Source organism: Apteryx rowi, unplaced genomic scaffold (genome assembly GCF_003343035.1).
Source record: "Apteryx rowi isolate R43461 unplaced genomic scaffold, aptRow1 scaffold_824, whole genome shotgun sequence".
Lineage (NCBI taxonomy): Eukaryota > Metazoa > Chordata > Aves > Apterygiformes > Apterygidae > Apteryx > Apteryx rowi.
Genome location: NW_020451121.1, coordinates 142,534 through 162,071, shown reverse-complemented (window position 1 = coordinate 162,071; position 19,538 = coordinate 142,534). Strand labels below are relative to the sequence as shown.

General features: G+C 37.3%; 1 protein-coding gene across 9 annotated transcripts; it reads left to right on the top strand.

Moving 5' to 3' along the window:
- Positions 1 to 343: 343 nt before the first annotated feature.
- On the top strand, positions 344 to 17,367 carry ERCC5 (ERCC excision repair 5, endonuclease). Of its 9 annotated transcripts, none has more exons than XR_003257480.1 (17): positions 344 to 464; positions 1,638 to 1,758; positions 2,353 to 2,528; positions 3,073 to 3,188; positions 3,277 to 3,369; positions 4,069 to 4,129; positions 5,031 to 5,174; positions 6,137 to 6,344; positions 6,620 to 7,576; positions 8,045 to 8,277; positions 8,701 to 8,820; positions 10,439 to 10,652; positions 13,109 to 13,253; positions 14,044 to 14,244; positions 14,349 to 14,491; positions 15,189 to 15,263; positions 16,713 to 16,730. XR_003257480.1 is itself a non-coding variant. In XM_026089633.1 (17 exons), the coding sequence occupies exons 3-17, from the start codon at positions 1,703 to 1,705 to the stop codon at positions 17,253 to 17,255; spliced, it is 3,345 nt and encodes a 1,114-aa protein (XP_025945418.1). In that variant the 5' UTR covers positions 344 to 464; positions 943 to 1,078; positions 1,655 to 1,702; the 3' UTR covers positions 17,256 to 17,367. The 9 variants fall into 9 exon arrangements, 7 of the variants coding, with proteins under 7 accessions (XP_025945418.1, XP_025945415.1, XP_025945417.1 ...); XM_026089633.1 differs by lacking the exon at positions 14,349 to 14,491 and adding an exon at positions 943 to 1,078 and having other exon boundaries at positions 1,655 to 1,758; positions 2,360 to 2,528; positions 15,179 to 15,263; positions 16,713 to 17,367; XM_026089630.1 differs by lacking the exon at positions 14,349 to 14,491 and adding an exon at positions 943 to 1,078 and having other exon boundaries at positions 1,655 to 1,758; positions 15,179 to 15,263; positions 16,713 to 17,367.
- The last annotated feature ends 2,171 nt before the right edge of the window (positions 17,368 to 19,538 follow it).

Below are 19,538 nucleotides of genomic sequence, written 5' to 3'. Positions count from 1 at the left end.
TTGTTGTTTGGGTTGTTTTTGTTTTTTTTTTGTCTCGGGAWCAACGACCTTACATTCAGTGAAGACTTTGGTGTTAGGTGACTGAAGGATCTGAGTTGCAACCCCTGCGTAGCTATGTCATCCTGCTGGTGGGATGCAGGTGGGACCACTTGGGTGTGCAACCTCTGTCACTTACCCTCTAATACTTACCTGGCCAAAGTCTGTAGGCTAATGGTAGCTTTTGAAAACGCAGGCATTTTTTTAAATGAACTATCTGCACGCTTCATTTTTGCAAGCTGAATTTGCGAGGCGGCCCTGAACTACACTTCCCGGCGGGCAGTGCGGCACGGGGGCGGCGCGCGTGCGCACACGGAGCGGGGAGGCCGCCGGGCGGGAGCGTCCCAAAGCCGCCGCGGCGGCACTGGGAGGGGGCTTCTCCGCGTGACGGCGCCGTTCCCCCGCCGCTGCGTGCCCGTCGCGCGAAGGTGAGTGCCGCCGCGCGCCCCAACCCAACGGACGCCCCGCGCCGCCATGCCCCGAGAGCCTGCCCCTCGCAGCCCGGGCGCCTCGGCCGCGGGGTGGCGAGCGGCGGCCGCGCCCGGGCCTGCCCGGCGCCAGCCTGGGGGAGCGGCGTGCCTCGGGAGCGCGTCGGTCGCGGGGAGCGTGGGCTGGGAGGTGGCGCGGGAGTAAAGAGGCCGGCTGCGGCCTTTGTGGCCCGGCCGCCAGCTCGGAGGGGGCGGGGTGCCTCGGGGGGCAGGTGCCGGCGGTGTGAACGCGGCTCGGGCCGAGCGGGGCGCGGGGGTGCTTCGGGTGGGATCGTCGTGGTCTCTGCGGAGAGGAGAGCTCCGGGGCTGCTGGATCGGAGCAGCTGTCACGGTGTACCCGACCGGATTTTCAGGGTGTTCACGTATTAGAATCAGAAGGAGTAAAAACCTCAGAAATCACTTGATGTATTGCTCGCAGCGTCCATGGCAGATTCCAGCAGCATGCACCAGTCTAACCAGTTGCAGCGAGGAAACTGAATCCCTTCAACTGGAAAGCGTTGCCCTGCGTAGTGGAACATGACAGACGATGCAGCTCCTTTCAGCACTTCTTTTCTGTCAGATCTGCTTAAACATTGTCTGTGTTTACCTTTAGCTAGCTAGATGTTCCTGTTTTATATCAGCAGTGCTATATGTGAGATAGAAAGGAAAACTCTCTTGGTCTACAGATTTCATAAGCTAATTGAACAAGGATAATATCTGAGACAAGTCAGTTTACATTCTGTGTTTCTTTTGGTGTCTGTTTTCTCTTGATAAACCTGCTACACAACTTAAAAGGAATGTGAAAAAGGTTCAGRTCTGATTTTTTTTCCCAGAGAGCAGATTTTACCATATGTGATATATTTTCTGTTGTTTGCACAACAAAGCAGAATATTGCTATTTTAAATCTCACATCCATGGTTTGCCTGTGAGAGAGTTGGGGCAGAGACCTTGACTTGCAATTACGTGTCTGGCAGACTACTTTAACAGCTGGGATTTAATGTAACCCTGCTTCAGTTTTGGTGACCTTGATGTGTTTTATTTCGCTATTTCTATTTGCAGTAATAATGCATTGGGTTTTCATTAATAAAGTGGATCATATAATTTTTGGTTTATATTTGCATTTATTCCTCATAGATTCTCTTCTCTCAAAGGAGCTAAGAAAGGACAATGGGAGTTCAAGGACTTTGGAAACTGCTTGAATGCACTGGGAGACCTATAAATCCAGAAACGCTAGAAGGGAAAATTCTTGCTGTTGGTATCCTTTGAAAGTAAAGCTGATGCACCAAATTTGTGAGGGAGGTTATTTTAGCTATTCACTTATTTCTATGTGATTTATTGTGTTTTTTAAAATTCTAAATCATGACAATATTTTGATAAGATAGATTTTATGCTTTTTAATATGCAGAAAACAAAAATCTTGATATTTGTATATATGAAAAAAATGAAACTTCTGTCATAAATTTCTTATACAAATGTCAGGCTGTAGGATTTTGTGCTGCTCTCAATAGGACTAGAATATGAAAAAGTTTGAAATACTTTTACATCTGCTTTCCTATCATGCATACATAATTAAATGCTAGAAAGATGTTACCCTTCATTTTTTTGTAAATAACTGGGGAGGTACTGTTTGCACAGTTGTTTCATTCTGTTCTTTATTCAGGATGATAGGGACAAGAATTTATTCTTCTTGAAGTTCACAAGCATTTGGATAACCTCAGCTTCAATATACCAACTTAAAAGAGTGTGCAAGAGTCCACTTGGTTGTATATACGCGTTCTATAGAAACTGTTAATATGATGTATGTGTAAGATTGCATCTTTTTTTTCCTTTTTCTTAACTATTCTTCAAGATATCAGTATTTGGTTGAACCAAGCAATAAAAGGAGCCAGAGATCATTGTGGTAATTCCATACAAAATGCTCACCTCCTCACTCTGTTTCATCGACTCTGCAAGTTACTGTTTTTTCGAATTCGGCCTGTCTTTGTTTTTGATGGAGAGGCACCACTTCTAAAGAGACAGACCTTGGTATATAACTTTACTGACTTATTTTGTAGACTGTTCTAATATTGCCATGCAAACATATGTCTGTTGGTGCTAAGTAGCTGTTTTCAGATTCCTTGAATACTGCTTATGCTTTCAAGCCATGACAACAGATGGGTTGAAATACAGTGCTGTGCAGATGTTTTTGCAATCYCAGTCTCAGCTGCTGCGTGTTCCAACAGCTAACTTCCTTTTGATTCACACATTCAGGTTTCCTTTGCATAGAAATCAAATTGCAGAGAGGTAGATGACGGCATAAGTCTGGGTCTTGCTTCAAGAATGGAGCCTGAACACAGCTCTTGCAAGCATTTGTACTCAGAAGCTGGTAACTAGTCCTGAGTCCCACAGTGACCAGACAGAGAGATTTAGAGGATCTGAAGGCTCTGACCCCCACTGATGTAGTATGAGTTAGGAGTCAGCCACAGACTCAGCATGCACAATTATAAGAATAATTCACTGGATGTGTATCTTCAGTATCCATCAAATGCTGTTTTAGTAAAATTATGTTGCATTAATTTTATGTTCACAGGCTAAGCGAAGACAAAGAAAAGAAGTGGCAGTCAGTGATTCCAGAAAAACTACAGAAAAACTCTTGAAAACGTTTTTGAAGAGACAAGCTATCAAAACTGCTCTAACAGGCAAAAGGCAAGAATAAAAATTATTTTCCTCTTGTTTATAAGGGGAAGATAAGTTTTTATTTCACTGTTAATCACTTTTAATTTTTTTCCCTAAGCAATGAAGCTTTGCCTAGTATTACGCAAGTTCGAAGAGAAGAAATTGATGATATATATGTATTGCCTTGTTTAGAGGAGGAAGAGAAGAATAGGTAAGTAGAATTAAGAAAAATGGCTATAACAAACTTGGATAAAAATATAAAATACTGTTTTTGAAGGTGCTAAGAGATCTTTGACTCATGTCTCCAAAACATATACAGTATATTTCTTTAATTTATGTTTTATTTCAATTTCTTTTTGGAGAAGTAGGGTTATAGGATTCAGAAGCCTTCTAGTTATTTGCTGGAAAGTAACTAACAGAACAAGCTTTCTTACATCAGCCTATAAATTAAATTTCTACCCTGGAATCATCTTTAAAGATGAAAATGCTATCTCACTCTCTCTGGCAATATCTCTACTGCTAAATGAACCTAACTGTTCAAGCTTGGGTAGCTACTGAAGTGTGTGGCAGCTTGCTTCCAGTTTGTGTCTCTTCATTTAGGTAGCGTGGACATGTTTAGCAGTGGTAAACTTCATATGYGCTTGTCAAATTTGTGTCATCTTCTTAAATAAGACTAAGTGGGAACATGGAGCTGTCCTTTATAATAGTCTTTACACATTTTCAGTGTTAAAAGATCTGCGCTAAAACGTAAATGCCAACCAAGTACACAGCAACAGTTGTGTCAATATAGATTTAACTGAGCAGTCTGCCCTCTTGCTTTCTGCTCAAAGCTTTTTGAGAGAGGGAGAGAGACGAGAAAGGGAGAGAGGAGAGGGAGAATCTATGTCTTTTATCTCTTTGTGATTTTTAGCTCAGAAGAGGAAGATGAAAAAGAATGGCAAGAGAGAATGAGTCAAAAGAAGATACTGCAGGTAAATGCATCCTAATTGCCCTGTTATTTTGAAATATMCTGTTATTCATGTGTTACGCTTTAAAAAATATTTTTAATAGTGTTTGGAGGTATAAATCTCAGAATAGCATTACTTGACAAGCAAATAAGTTAATTTTAAGAATTCCATGAATTCTTACTAATTGTAAAATACAAATGTAATTTTCTTCACTGTAGTACAACAGAGTAGGAATACCCTGGAGGTTCCGCCCCCCCCCCACCTGTTTTCTCTGGACTTGTGAAGAAAACAAACATTGTTTTTTGCAATGGTAAAACATAACAGTGCACATATGTATGCAAAAATAAGACAGCATATTTAACAGAACTCCAGTGCAACACTTCAATTCTTTTTTTCATATATAAATATTTCCTTCTGAATCACTGATCTCAGGGGAATAGGAGAAAATAGAAATAACTCATCTAGCAGAATATCTCTGTGAACAGTAAAGTTATTATTTTTGCTTTCAAGCAGTCATCAAAGTAAATAAAATAAAGAAAAAACTCTCTTGGAAATATTCTTACTGTTTGAAGTAGTCTGTGTTCAGAAAGAGAAAGTCTTTGGAAGGATAAAAGTTAGAATTACTGGGCAGTAGGATCTGCTTCTGTGACTTGCACTAAATATCTTTTTATGCAAAAACCTGTGAGTTTTTAAGTAGTAGTTTCTTTATATATTGTATCTCAGTAATTATGGAGATTAAACAAATTATTTAATTAGGTAATAGTTACTTTTTTTTTATTACAGTTTTCTTCACAGTATAAGTAGTAGCAAAAACGTTTTGTCTTTTTTTCTTTAGATTTGGAGTGGTGCCATAGGTATTTTCATTTTTATTGTTGGTCTGTAATACAAAATAAGTGTTTATATATGTTGTTGTTCATTTTTATAGGAAGAATTACTTGAAAATCCTCATTCTGTAGATATTGAATCAGAAGACTTCAGCAGTCTTCCTCCAGAAGTAAAACACGAAATCTTGACTGATATGAAAGAATTTACAAAGCGAAAAAGAACATTATTTGAAGTAATGCCAGAGGTAAAATTTAAAATAGTTTCAAGCCATTACAAAGGAGTTACTGTTGTTAATGCACATGAAGACTACATAAGAATATCACATCTGGAAAGTTTTAACCCCAGACCTATTCTACAAAAGATGTTTGGGAAATTTTGGGGGGGAATTTTCATGTCTAGGGAAAAAAAAAAAGGCAAGGTAATAATTCTTAACAGATCCTTCCCATAGGTATATGCAGAGTCCTATCTCCTGATTTCTACTACAATTGGCAGAACTAAGTCCTTTTGGCAAGAATGGAAATATCATACTGTGTCTCATGCCTCATCAGCATTATGTCCAACATTTCAATTATGAAAACGTATTACTGGTGTGGATAAATCATGCAGATTTATCACATGCTTGACTTCCAGACTCTCAGTTTGAAGGAACTGGTAGCTGGGAAAAAGGTCTTTATATTTGTAAATTAAGCAGATGTGACACCAAAGCCATTCAGAGACAAACAGGGAATCCTACAGTGCCACTTCTAGAATAGTTTTTCAGAGCAGAGTAAGATTTTTAAAATACAATATATTTCTGATCAAATGATAGCTTGTATCAAAGTGTAAGCTAAGAACCATTTTGTGATGGGCAACATCTTAAAACTACCCACACGTGGCTTCTGTTATAATTGAGTTGTATTTGAGATGGGGTCCAGCTCTATTAGCCAGCTGTTTTTTGTTGGTCATGTTATTTAGATCTCACTGTGTTTAATCAACATTCAAAACTATTTAGTGATACCTTTTAAAGTTCTGTTGCATATTAATATGTTAATATCACCATCACTTGGGAGTGCAGCAATCAGTAAAGATATGTGTTCTCTGGTTAAAAAAAATAAGAAAATATTTTTACCGAAGAGCTTCCCAGAGCATAGTAAATACACTTGCTTAAAAAATGCAATTCATGCCATTTTATTTAAATTAACTTGTATTGATTTCTTTTTTTTTAAGGAATCCAATGACTTTTCCCAGTATCAGCTTAGGGGTTTGCTTAAGAAAAGCAACCTCAATCGATACATAGAAAATGTAGAAAAAGAATTGAATCAGCAGCACTCAGGTCAAATCCAAACACAATATGAAAATGAAGGTGGTTTTGTGAAAGAAGTGGAGTCTAAGAGGGTAATCTCTGAAGATACTTCTCACTATATCCTAATAAAAGGTGTGCTGGTTCTTCATTTTATAAAACTTCTCATTGGGTGTGTGCAGTCTGCAGCTGTAAGTTTTAGGAAAAACCTGAGTGTTGTTTAGAGATGCATGTACCTGATGATTATGTGGAATATGTGGTATTGGTTAGACATAATTAACTGTGATAATAAACATGTAGAAAACTGGTTTATTAATCTTTAATTATGATTTTGATTCTCATTATGTAAAAAGAATATTAGCATAAAACAGTTATGTATTAAAAAAAATTAACAAAAAACTTTTTTTCAGGTATTCAAGCAAAAGAAGCTACTGATAGAGATTTGGAAACTACTGCGGCACACTCATCAAAAAGGCTAGAATTTACTAAATCTACTAAAATATTTAATGAATCTCCTGCTAATACAAACCCTGTTGAGTCTGAGAAGTTGCAGACAGAGAAAGATAACAATGGGGTGACAGCACCACCGTCTCCCCAGACTTTGCTTGCTATTCAGGCAGCTATGATAGAAAGCAGCTCAGAAGAAGAACTGGGGGATGAAGATAAAGGACGATTGAATATGGACCAACCTAGATCAGAGGAAGGCAGTGTATCTCCGAGAACTTTACAGGCAATTCAGCAAGCTCTGAGTGATGATGATAAAAGGGAGGAAGTTGTTACCTCTAAAACTGATGGAATGATAACAGAAAGGTCAGAAGAGAAGGATTTTCTCCTCAGTAGTTCAGATGAGGATGATCAGATGCCTAAAGTTTTGGAGGGAAAAAAATTACCTACATCTACAATTCATTCATCAAACCCAGTGATTATTCAAGATACTGAATTTGGCCAGAAGAGTCACGAGCTGGAAAAGGTTCATATCGCAACCAAGGACATCAGTATTGCCAGAACTGAAAATTATTCTTCTGTTGATGATACTAGAAAAGGAAAAGATGATGTAGACAAAGAAGAAAATGGTTCCAAAATGGACTTAAGTTCTTTGGAAGATAAGAATATAAACATGTGCATGCAGAACCCAAGCTGTTCCCCTGCACAGACAAGTACACAAGCTTTGATTCAGGCTGAAACAACAGGCTTTTCTAAAAATAAGGAAAATCTTAAAATCTGTGAAGATATAGAGGAAGTAATTTCAAAAACAGAAAATAGTGTATCTGAGGTACAAAAGGAACTTAGCCTTTTTCCACAAGCAGAAGGTCCTAATGAGGAAAGAGTAGAAGAGATATCACAGTCTGAAGACAGTGATTCTGATGGTATCTGCTTTTTAGTTGTGTATTTGTGTTTATGATCATTCTTGACTCCAGCCAGGGTTTGAAGACTTTTGTGATGAACAGTTCTGTAAGAAAATAGGGCATTATTATGTTTGCAGTCAGTTGAAGTCAACCTTTTCTCATAGTAAAAAATGCTTTATAATTTATGTTTTAGATGAGGAGAAAATCTGAACTATATTTTTCCCCTGATGTTGTTCTGTAATGCTGAAATATGAGTATACAAAATGGAGAAGCTGGAAAGCATGCTGTTCTGTAGCTTGAACTTCATTAACTGGTGTATTAATGGCCAGCCACATGGTTTCTGTAGTTTCACAGTCCTTATGTCTATTTACTGCACATAGCATCTGTTGTGGGTGAAAAAACATCACAGCACAAATTAAGAAGAGATGACTCAAACATTTCTTTTTAAACTAGCAGCAAGAAGCTGAACTCTTTATTTTTCTTTTATAGGAAGCTTTATTGAAGTGGACAGTGAAATCAGTAATGAGGCTGAGTTTCGTACTGAATATGATGAGAAACTGGGTGATAGAACAGCACTTACAGAAATGGAGAAAGACAGACATGATATTGTCACCAAGGACATAGTAGAGGAATCTGATGAAGTGCAGTTCACAAACCATCAGAGTGTTGAAAGTGAAAATGATGGTAAAGATGCAGTGGATGAGTGGCAAGACATCAGTTTGGTAATTCCTTATTATTTGTTTTAAGTTAGTAATGAAGTGCTCTGTAGCTAAATATATATTTTAAGGAAAACTATCTTACAACTATCTTACAGCTACTTACAGTAGCTGCATACTGTTTTATCACTTTTTCATGCATTTGTTTATTTGAATTGTATGGAAAATGGTTTTTTTTGTTGTTTTTAAAGATGAGAGTTAGCCATAATTGCCACTGAAATCAGAGAGGAATTGTAAGGTTTTAGCACTCTGATGAATAGACCTAGTTATGGTCTTATAATTTACTGCATTAGAGAAGCTATGACAACTTACAGGTGTGAATTAATGGAGCATATACTCTTAGAATAAATATAGTTGGAGGCTTAAGTATACTTAAGTAAGTAAAGCACTAAATTGTTGTAATGACCAAAATCTTGTCTTATTATTCAGGAAGAACTGGAAGAACTGGAAAATGATCTTTCTGCTGAACAAAATATTCTTCAGGCTCAAAAACAGCAGCAGGAACGTGTTGCTGCTTCTGTAACGGGACAGATGTTCTTGGAAAGTCAGGTAGTGTTTGTTGAATCATTTTGACATGATGTGGGATAAGAAGTAATCTCCACCCTCAGGAGTAAAATGTTTTCTCAAAAGCTGTTTGTAATTTTTTTTAACTGTAGGTCACCTTTTTCCTCGTAGGTGGTTGTTTTCTTCAGACTGCTTGATTTAAAATGCTGAGAGAAGATTAATCTTCAATTCCAAGAGTTGGAAATAACTGTTATAACACTATTAAATATTCATTCATTATGAATGAAAATATTTCCACTTTTTAAGCACCAAACTTTTTTAACTGAATAGGAAATTAAACTCAGCAGTATGGAACTGATCTAATTGAGTTTAGGTAAATTGTGATTTCCCTAGGGATTAAAAGATATAAGCATAAAAGAAACCTTTATTGTAACGCAGGTTGACGTCCTGGGTAACTTATTTTAAAGAACTTTACCAGTAATTCCTGGACAAACCTGTAACTTCTGTTTGAGTATTAGCATTGGGAAGATAACTCTGTCTAATGCAAAGAGTACTGCATTTTAGATTATCCAGTCATAAACAATATAATGTGTTGAATTTAATATAGCCATAAGATAGTAGACAAGTGGTGGATCTATGACATAATACATATATTCAAAGAAAATATGAACACTTACATATTTCTTAGAATAAAAGGGATAGTTTGGATGTCATTAAGATGACTGAAATTTTTGTTTCTATGTTAAATGTTTGCTCATACTTTTATCTTCAGATGATTTTTTTAAAGGCCAGTAACTTACACTTCTGTAGTATCACATGCCATATATTGGTAGATATGCCATTATAGTTGTAAGTCTTCTGACCTTGTGCTTTTACTCTTTATTACAATGAAAGTTTTAAAACAACAATTTCAAAGTTGAATTTGTTAGGGCACAAAAGCCAGTTTTTGCAGTGAAAAAAAAACCCCTTATATATTTTTTTAAACATAAAAACTTTACACCTAGATTTTGCGGTGGTTATTACATCCAAATTGGGAACAGAATAAGTGGAAAGCACGGAGATGAAATAATTCAGAATTGTGTAACCAACATTAGTATGTAAAACTAGTGCATGTGGGATATTTAACCGAGATTAAGTAACATATTCCATAAMAGCAGGTTGTGTGAAGCATTTCAAAACACATGTATATCAAAACACCGTCCAAAGGATGGCTAGTCTGCCCACTGTTTGTTGCCTGATGTGTGTTTCATACTTCTGTTACCATTTTCTGTGCTAAAATTGTTACTGACTTTGTTTGCCTGCATCTTTCTTTCATGCATCCTACATCACTGTAATGCATGAACTTTTCTCCATGTTAAATCAGCAGCGGTTATGGAAAGCAAAATACCTGAATATGCTTGCATAATTAAAACAGCAGATTCTCAAATTGTAGCGATAGCATGGTCAAATAGTGCTTGACTTACATGGCATTATCTGCCTGAGATGAGTAAGTGGGATTTCCCCCTTAACTTAACAGCGTTTAGTGCTTTTCAGGGGAAATTTAAAATTTGCTGTGAAAGATTAAACACCTCCCAAGTGTGAAACTAGCAGTTCTGAGTCAAGCAGTAGTATATTAGAAGCTCATTCTCAGATGAAATACTAACTGTTTTCTTCCATCCTACAGGAGCTTCTCCGTCTGTTTGGCATTCCATATATTGAAGCTCCAATGGAAGCAGAGGCACAGTGTGCTATCTTGGACCTTACTGATCAGACCTCTGGGACAATCACCGATGATAGTGATGTTTGGTTATTTGGTGCACGGCATGTTTATAAAAACTTCTTCAGTCAGAACAAATACGTGGAATATTATCAGTATGTTGATTTTCAAAACCAGCTAGGTAAGGCTCAGATATAAGTATGTTAGTGTCACGCTATGAAGGTTTGATAGCAACGACTGAGACAGTAACGTAATAAATAAAAAATATATATATTTATTTCCTCACACAAGTTCTTGGATTAGTAACATCCGTTAAAATAATGCGATTACTAATTTAGAAAGGATAACACAAAACCATCAGTTACTAATTTAGAAAGGATAACCCGAAACCATCGATTACTGCGCTATTAATTGGAAGCACTGCTTATCCCTGCTTGAAAGCTTTCTTGTTCACTCTCCTAGTGAGAGGACTCTCAACGTCGAGGAGTTACCTTAACCCAGCGTCCCTGGGAAAGGGGAGGGGGGGGAATGCTCATGGTCCAGCCGGAGAGGATGATCAAGTCACTCACGTTCCATCCCTGCTCAAACTCTCCTAGCTCCCAAGTCTCTTTTTATATGGCTGGGGCTCTGGGCAAACACTGCTTTTGCTGACTTTTAGCRAGTTTCACAATCACAGGACTGTYTGTTTGTCTGCTTGGGAGGACCCTGCTAGCGAGGCAAGACCACAACACCTCCGTATTGTTTCTTCCCTCCCTGGGGCTTCGTGCAGATTCCAGGTGGCAGACCTCTTCAGTCTTGTTAATTCTTCTATTCCGCAGCCTTGCGCGTATCAATCCTTGCACGTATCAGTTGGTAGACTTCTTTAGTCCTGTTAACTCCTCTGTTCAACAGCTTTGCAATTGCCAAACTTCAGTCCTGTTAACTCTTCACTCGCCGGTCAGTTAGAGAGACTCTTTGATAAGACAGCTTTTACCTGTATCTTTTCGAAGATGAATTTCCTATGGAATTTCATGTAGCCATTATGATGATGTCTGTTCTTTAGAGAGGACATGCAGCCGGGTTATTGGTTTTACTACCAGATGACCTATCTGAACTTGCAGCTACTAGTCACACCTGCATTTAATACACTTAAGTTAGTTTGATGATAATCAAGGCTGGAAGCATGAACTGTGGTACCAGTAGGTATATGTCAGTATGACTTTTCTGACATGGTGAGAAAATTATATTCTGATAAATGTCAGCAGATTTTAATCTTATGTAAATAGAAGTTTAGTTTGGACATACTGACTCATACTGTATTAGAAAAGGATGCAGTGTATTTATACACTCTGTAGAAAGTAGAAGTAAATTTTTTAATATTGACAAGATTTTTACTTCTTTCTTGTTTTTCTTGTTCTAATCTCATCAAATTGTTGCTAGTTGAACTATTAAGCTTCAGCGTCGCGGAATGTATTAAAGAAAATAATAGCAAATTCTAATTTTTCCTCATGTTTTGCTTAGGCAGAAGAGATAAAGTCAGTTTTGAAATTTCTGAGCAAAGTAGAGTTATGAACTTTGAAATAATATTTTAATGCCTCCAGCACGTAAAATTTCACAGTTCGCAGTAACTGATTCACAATTTGTGAAATGGAATTTCACAAATTTCATTTTTATGTGATAAAAAATAAACACGTCTTTGGCTTCTTTTCCCAGCAAATTGGATGAAGCCAGTGTAGCTTACATGGTGGTGGTGGGSGGGCAGATGCTCTAAAAGCTCCTGTGATTTTGGCTGTTATTCTGGTCATAAACCAGTGCTTCTGTTTCGTTTGTTTTGTTTTAAAAAATAGTTACCATCTGTCTTGGTGTCATCTCTCTCTGCAGTATTTTACTACTGCTTCCATGTATTGGGCAATTTTTCTTTCCTAACAGTCAGTGGATATCCTTACTAGCATTCAGGTGGTCTTGATTTGCATACATAGACACACTTCCCTCCTTTTCTCCACTGAAATAATGTTTTGGTCTGAGGTCCTGAAGCTAGTCCCTAAGAATCAGTCTGGTTGCCTCGTATCTTACAATGTAGTAAGCAGAAGTGGTCAGCTGGGTTCTTCCTTCTTTCTAGTTGTTTCACAGGCTCTTTTGATCTATAAGAATAACTACAGTAGCATAGAGCAAATGACATGCAGTTTGGGAATTCTTTTGAGAAACAGAGTCATGAATATTATGGACTAGAGTTCAAAAGTGGGGACTGGGGAATACTTTAATTTCTGCTTCAGGAGTTATTAAATTCAGGTCAGCATTAGATGAGAGCTGGACTGTAACTGCAGAAGTATATGTCAAGTAATCTCTTAGCTTTCAAAGACCTGGTTTGGGGGAAAACTAGGTTTCTACATTGTAACATTTTAATTTTGRCATCATTGTATTTGCACAAGTTATCATATTTTAGTACAGTTACTGGTACTTGAACTAGCATAGCATAATGATGTTGCTCCAGAAAGTAATTTAGCAAATTCTGATGTTGAAGAAAGTATAATTTTACACAGTTAATGCCTATATGTTCCTTTTGTTGTTTGTCTTTCAGATAATATACTTCTGTTAATTTGTAAGAGAATAGAGGCTGAATTCACTAGGTTTATTTGGTTTATGGACTTTCTCTTACAGGGTTGGATCGAAGCAAGTTAATTAATTTGGCATACTTGCTTGGAAGTGATTACACTGAAGGCATCCCAAATGTTGGCTTCGTAACAGCAATGGAGATTTTAAATGAATTTCCTGGTCATGGATTGGAACCGCTCTTAAAATTCACGTATGCTATGTCTGATTTTTTTGTTTGTTTTTCCATAATACGAATGTTAGTGAATATATTTTTTTGCTGCTTTACCATGCACCAAAACATGGACAAAACTAAGGAGGCTAAATTAACTATAAAATATGTGATTCCATTATGTCACTATTTGAAATGGCTGATAAATAGGGTGATATGTTGACACAGCAATTACAACAAAACTAGTGATGACAATAGAACCAYTTCCAAACTGTGCAACTGCCTCTGAGTTCATTGCAGAGCTGGATCCCTAGTGGAGTGGAGGTGGTTTCTCCCCAAGTTTGTGAGAAGGTGCTCTAGCTTGCTCATAAAGACACTTGATGAGTGAGGAGTGGATGTCCGGGAAAGAGACAGACAGGTAGGCTGTGGGGGGAATGGGGTTTGAAGAGCACCAAGCCAATTTTATTGGCAATGGCAGGATTGGTCAGAAGTTATTTTTTGTTTCAGAAATCCTCCAAAAATGATCATTATGTGTGGAGCATCCTTCTCAAGTGAGACTGAGTTTAGGGCCTTCTGTTTGGCTACTTACGGGGAATCCAGGTGATGTTTGCTACTGTGGCTGCCAGATGGCTACATTTACTGTATATGTTTTCTCCTTTCTACCTTTAAATTATATGCCCCTTAGGTCATGTAATTTGGAAATTTCCTACCTTGTCTCATACAGTAACTGAAATAGGGAATCTAAAGAAGGCTTTTTAAGTTAGTATGGTAGCTCTTGACATTCCAAATTTTATTTTATGGATACAAATGAAATCTTTCCTCTGTTTTTCAGTGAGTGGTGGACTGAAGCTCAGAAGAATAAGAAACTGAGACCTAATCCACATGATACCAAAGTCAAGAAGAAGCTGCGGGATCTGCAGCTTTCTTCAGGTTTCCCAAACCCAGCAGTGGCAGAGGCATACCTGAAGCCTGTGGTGGATGAGACAAGGGGTTCGTTCATCTGGGGGAAGCCTGATGTAGAGCAGATCAGAGAATATCCTTTTATGATATGACAGGAATTACTATTTAAAAGTACTCAGACTACAGTTCATAAGACTAGTTCAATAACAGAGAGCCAAATTCTTAACATTTCATTAGTGTGAGAGCCCCCACCTGAGGCTGTATGTGCTCTGCTACAATGATATCAGCTCTGGAATTGAGAAGAGCGCATCTATGTGTGTACAGCATCCAAGTCTGCTCTGCCTTCCTGAGAGGCTGTGCTGCTTCTCTCTGAATGCAAAGTGAGTCTCTTAACTGGACTGACCTAGCTTTGTTGTGATGTTACACTTCTGTAACTGTACCATGCCTGTTTTTAGACTTAACATGGGATTGTTTGCATGCTCCTGATGTATCTGTTAGCCATCTTTCCACATGTAGGTTTCGAAACCTAATCAGAATGAGTGATTGACACTGTGCTTTATCCCTAGCTATTATTTACCACATTCCTTGCACTAATGCATGTTTCTTGCATCAGTTGCAGCTTGAGCTGCAGTGAATTGTTGAAAAGTAGATGATGATGCACACAGAGCTAATATTGTTTTAAACTATAAATAAAATTTCCTCTGTGTGTATGTGTTTGTGTGTGTGTAAGTGTAAAAATAAGGTTTATTTATAGGTATTGTGTTTTATGGCAGTACTGTGTAGCCAAAAGGAGCTTCACTGAAAGACAGTCTCGGAAATGATGGTATTAGGGTTCTGTAAATAATAGAAATGTGACATGATGAAGACACGTGGCGTAATACTGGAACCATCCACATAGGTCAGGTATAATAACTTCTGGTATTTTCTTTTTTTTGTAGTTGAAAAAACTTTCAGCTATAGTAGCTTTTCTCCAGATGCTGGTTATTTGAGGAATTTTCATTTTGTGTGTTTACAGAATACTGGTAATAGCTTTCTTTTTTTTTTAAAAGATCCTTAACTTTCTGTACATTCTGTCAGGATCACTTTGGCTGGACTAGAACAAAGATAGATGAAGTCCTTTTGCCTGTGCTAAAACAGCTGAACTCGCAACAGGTAAAGTATAAAACTATGTATAATTTAAGGCTAACCAGATAACTGTAACAGAAACTTTTTAAAATGAACAATGAGGCTTTAATCTAAAGTGATGCTTAACTAACTTGGGTGAAACTTCACTGTAATTTATGCTTTCATAATTCAGATAACCCATACTGTTTGTAAAATAGCTTGTCATTTAGCCATATTTTTTATTTTATTATATTTTTAAAAGTCACTAAACTTTGAATTGTATAGATTTTGTTGTTGTATAATTTGGGTGTACTGTGAGGCACTCTACATAATTTCAAAGGTTGTAAATGCAATAGCTGCTTTAAAATCTTGTTATCTATCAAGCATCTATTTCAAGTCCAGATTGCTGTTTGTTCTGCATGTTGCTGATTACTACAGGTACCTTAAGCACCTTTAATGCTTTTAAAAAACAGTGCCCTATATTTTAAAATGATTTATATAAGTGTCTCTAAGATTTTGGTGAAGTCAGACTGACCATTGAGTACCATCCATAATCTTTGGGGAGAAATGCAGACTGAGCTATTGCTGTTGATTGAGCACCTGTTTATAATACTACTCCATTTTATAAATAAATATGCTGTCAACTTTAATACAATTTAAAAGTGAATAGTGATGCGTGTGGTGACACTGTGAAAGTCGGTTGTAAAACTGATGAGCCAAGATCAGATTCTTTTCTTCTTTTGCTATCAGCAAGATAGATTATGTAGTCTAAACCAGTCTTCTAGGTCCTCTCTATTAGTCAAAGGAGTGAAAAGTACCACAAAAACTGTTATTAGATCTGTATACTTTCAGGTTGACTGGAACATCCTTTGCAAGTGTTTCTCTCGGTCAATTTTTGGGAGAACCGAGAAGACTGGCTTAGTCTATACTTGGCTATAGTTGAGTAAAACAGATCTCACTGTGTGTGACTACTACAAGTTCTACTGTTAATCTTTATGCTGTAGCAGCCTGTGTTACAAGGCACTTGGGTCAAATTATAGCATTTTGTTGCACTGGCCCTGTGCAAAATATGAGGTGCACATACAGCATTTGCTTAGTAAACTTTCTATTGTTTTAATAGCTTGCAGCTGAGTATGTGTTTGTAAGGACATACTTAAGAGCACTACAAGAGCATCTTGGTTTTAAGGTTGAAAATAGCAACCTATGTCTAATCATAAGCACAACACAGTTTTTAATTTTTCACAGGTGTTTGCCCATTACCTAGTTTCTTTAAAGAGCAGTGTAAAGGTTCTTGCTTTAGAGAAGGTAAAACTTGTTGCATAATTTATAGCTATAACTATGATAATGCATCTTGTAGTCCTCATCTATTTAGACATATATTAATTTCATTAGTCTTTCTCCTGCTTAATTTAGGATACTGTATAATATAGCTTGGATGACTATTGAATTCCTGTCCCCCAAAAATCCAAAGCTGTTTCATTGTTTTATTTTTGATAGACTCAGCTTCGAATTGATTCATTCTTCAGACTAGCACAACATGAAAAACAAGCCATTAAGAGCCAGAGACTTCGCCGAGCTGTGACTTGTCTGAAGAGAAAGGAAAAGGAGGAAGAAGCCAATGAAATTCAGGATGCTACTGCAGTTATGGAGGATGAACTTAAGCAGCATAAGGAAAGGAAAGGGAAAAGTACTGTCGATTGCACAGATCATCAAGTGACAACACAAATAAAGAGAAAGAAATGTTCAGATTCCAAAAGAGAACGTTTATATGGAGGTGGTTTTATTGGGAATTTGCATCTTTCAGAAACCTCTAGTGACTCCTCAGTAGAGGAACTGGAAAGCAGAGATTTAGACAAGAGCAAGAGGAGGAAAACTGTGTCTCAAATTGAGACAGCAAACCATAATGAGAAAAAAGGGTACAGTAGCTCAAGTGGTGAGGATGAAGAAGTGGGAAACATAGTCATGGTGACTGCCAAACCTGTGTTTGAGGGCAAAAAACATAAATCGCAGAGTAAGAGAGGAAGAAAAAAGAGGTCTTAAAAAAAGAGATAGTCTTAGAGAGACTGTGGGGGGGGGKTTTATGACTTAAACTTTGTAAATATTCTAATGAATTTTCTGATAGAAAAACAATAAATTATCCCTATTCATTGTGCATTTGTCTTACATTGCCTTTGTGTCCAGAATTTATGTAGGAGGGATTTTAAACAATGAAAAAATATTTTTAGCACAATTACTGAAAAAGCCCTAGTTTGGCTTGGTAAAAGTTTTCTGTTTGAGATCATAAAATTAAGCCAAAAAGTTACTTGCATTCATTTGCCCTCTAACAGAAGTGGAAAAAAAATCGCGTGCAGTCTGTTGCTTCCTTAACATGAAACTTGAACGAAATTTTGAAAGTGATTTAGATAATTTCCAGGTACTGAGAGAAGGAAATTCAGTTCAATTAGTTTTGTTTTCCTTATTCTCTTCAGTATGCCTGTCTTCAAATCTTTGTGCTCAAAGTAATGTTGCATATTGAATCATTCATGATACAACATGAGGCCTTATAAATCTCATGGAATATAGTACAGTGCAGTACATTCTTATATAATCTGAGATGGCATAATTGCTTATGCTCTAATGTAAATGTCATGTTTCTAGACTTGGAGTTATATAAGCATGCCCAAGGTCAGAATTTGTCTGCCAAAGTGATGTTCAGCAGTAGTACAGATTTTTTTTTTTTTAATTCCCTTGGGTTCCACTTATCACTGGGCATAATCTGTAAACTGATACAATGTGTTTTCTTTTGCTTTCCTGCCTAACCCCTTCCTTTATCTTGCTGCTTCAGCTAGTCCTATGACTAGGTCACTACCTAAATGCAAGCCAGATTTTTTTTTTTTTGTCCTTCTTGTGTCTCCATGAAGAATTCTGTCAGTCTGATTTTTCTGATTTTTTTTTTTCCCCCTCTAGTTAGCCTTCCTTCCCTGCCTGCCCTCACCTTAGTATCATCTGTGTGCGCTTTGGTATTAACAGTACAGGGTCAGCTTCCTGGAAAACATATTTACCTACTAGTGCTTCAGGAACCCAGCAGGCAGATCCACTGGTTGCAGCATTCATGTCAGATTAATTTGTGAGAGAAACAATTTGTTAGCTCAGACTTTTTTTCCTCTTCTCTCATCTATCTAAATATTTACAGAATTTATTTATAGCTTCTGTGGATTAAGATGGAAAAAGTTGAATGCTGCCAGTCCTACTCATGTTCTTACATTAAATTTTGGTCCTTATTTGTGGTTGTTCAATGCTTTTATTTCATTTCTCATGGTTTCGTTGTCTGTAAGTCCAAATCCCCACAGTCAATTTTATATAAAACATTAGTTAGCCCCCCCTGTTAGGATGAAGGACTGAGGTGAACTGGATAGATTTGGCCTTTTTAATTTCAGAGTGTCTAGTATTTCATGTACTATGTTTACGGAGCATAAAATATCCCTCTTGATGGTACCTTTATAAGAGATAAGTATATTTGAAGGATATTCTCAGTCCAGACAGCCAGTTTACAGCAGAGTTTTGCAGATCATCCTTTAGCTATTGTTGAAATTGCCTTAAAAGTGTAGATCAGCTCTCATTGATTTGTTTGACAGCTTCTAAGTGTAAAGAGCTATGAATTTCTTTTGCTGAGTACAGGACCTTCAATTTTTTGTAAGGCTTGTTTAGTGTTCTCCTGCAGTAATTCATTRTCATTCAATGGCACGTAGAAACCCCAGTTGAGGTTGGTGTGCCATTTTGCTAAAAAAATTATGAAATAAGATATGGTTCCTGTCCTGAATAGATTACAGTCTAAATAAAGGAAGTCTTACAGATACCTGTATTTTGTTCCAATAGCAGTAATTGACTGGAAGCTGTTGAGAGATTAAACGTCTTGGATATAGAAAAGAGGGGTGATACATGTATTTATATGTATGTTGACAGCTGTTTCATGAATTTAATATTTGACTGTAAAGTTGACTAGGATTTGTTTGGGTGTTGTACCTTGTTAAGGTTTTGCATTCTAATGTGAGCATGCATTTATATATCCTTGTCACAAGTATAGCCCTGCTGTTTTGTGAATTGGCCCTTGGTGCTTTGTGCCAAAGGAAGAATCCTTTGTCTCTGATTTTTTTTTTTTCTGTTCAGTTACTTTTCAATAACAATGAGAAGTTACTAAAACTGTGCGGCTACCTTATTTTTGTGGAAAATATTCCAAAATTTGGTTACTTTTCTCTACTGGTTCAAGTTCTCTTGACTAGCTACCTACTGCTGTTTGGAAATCTTCCATTCCCTTATGTAAGGGTATTGGGTTCTCTGGGCGAC

Bases quoted from the DNA above. Each gene is read 5' to 3' on its own strand.
- ERCC5 (XM_026089629.1), top strand. From the start codon at position 1,671: ATGGGAGTTCAAGGACTTTGGAAACTGCTTGAATGCACTGGGAGACCT. The intron at 5,175-6,136 runs GTAAAATTTAAA...TTTTTTTTTAAG, and splicing joins TATTTGAAGTAATGCCAGAG to GAATCCAATGACTTTTCCCA. The intron at 7,577-8,044 runs GTATCTGCTTTT...TTTCTTTTATAG, and splicing joins TGAAGACAGTGATTCTGATG to GAAGCTTTATTGAAGTGGAC.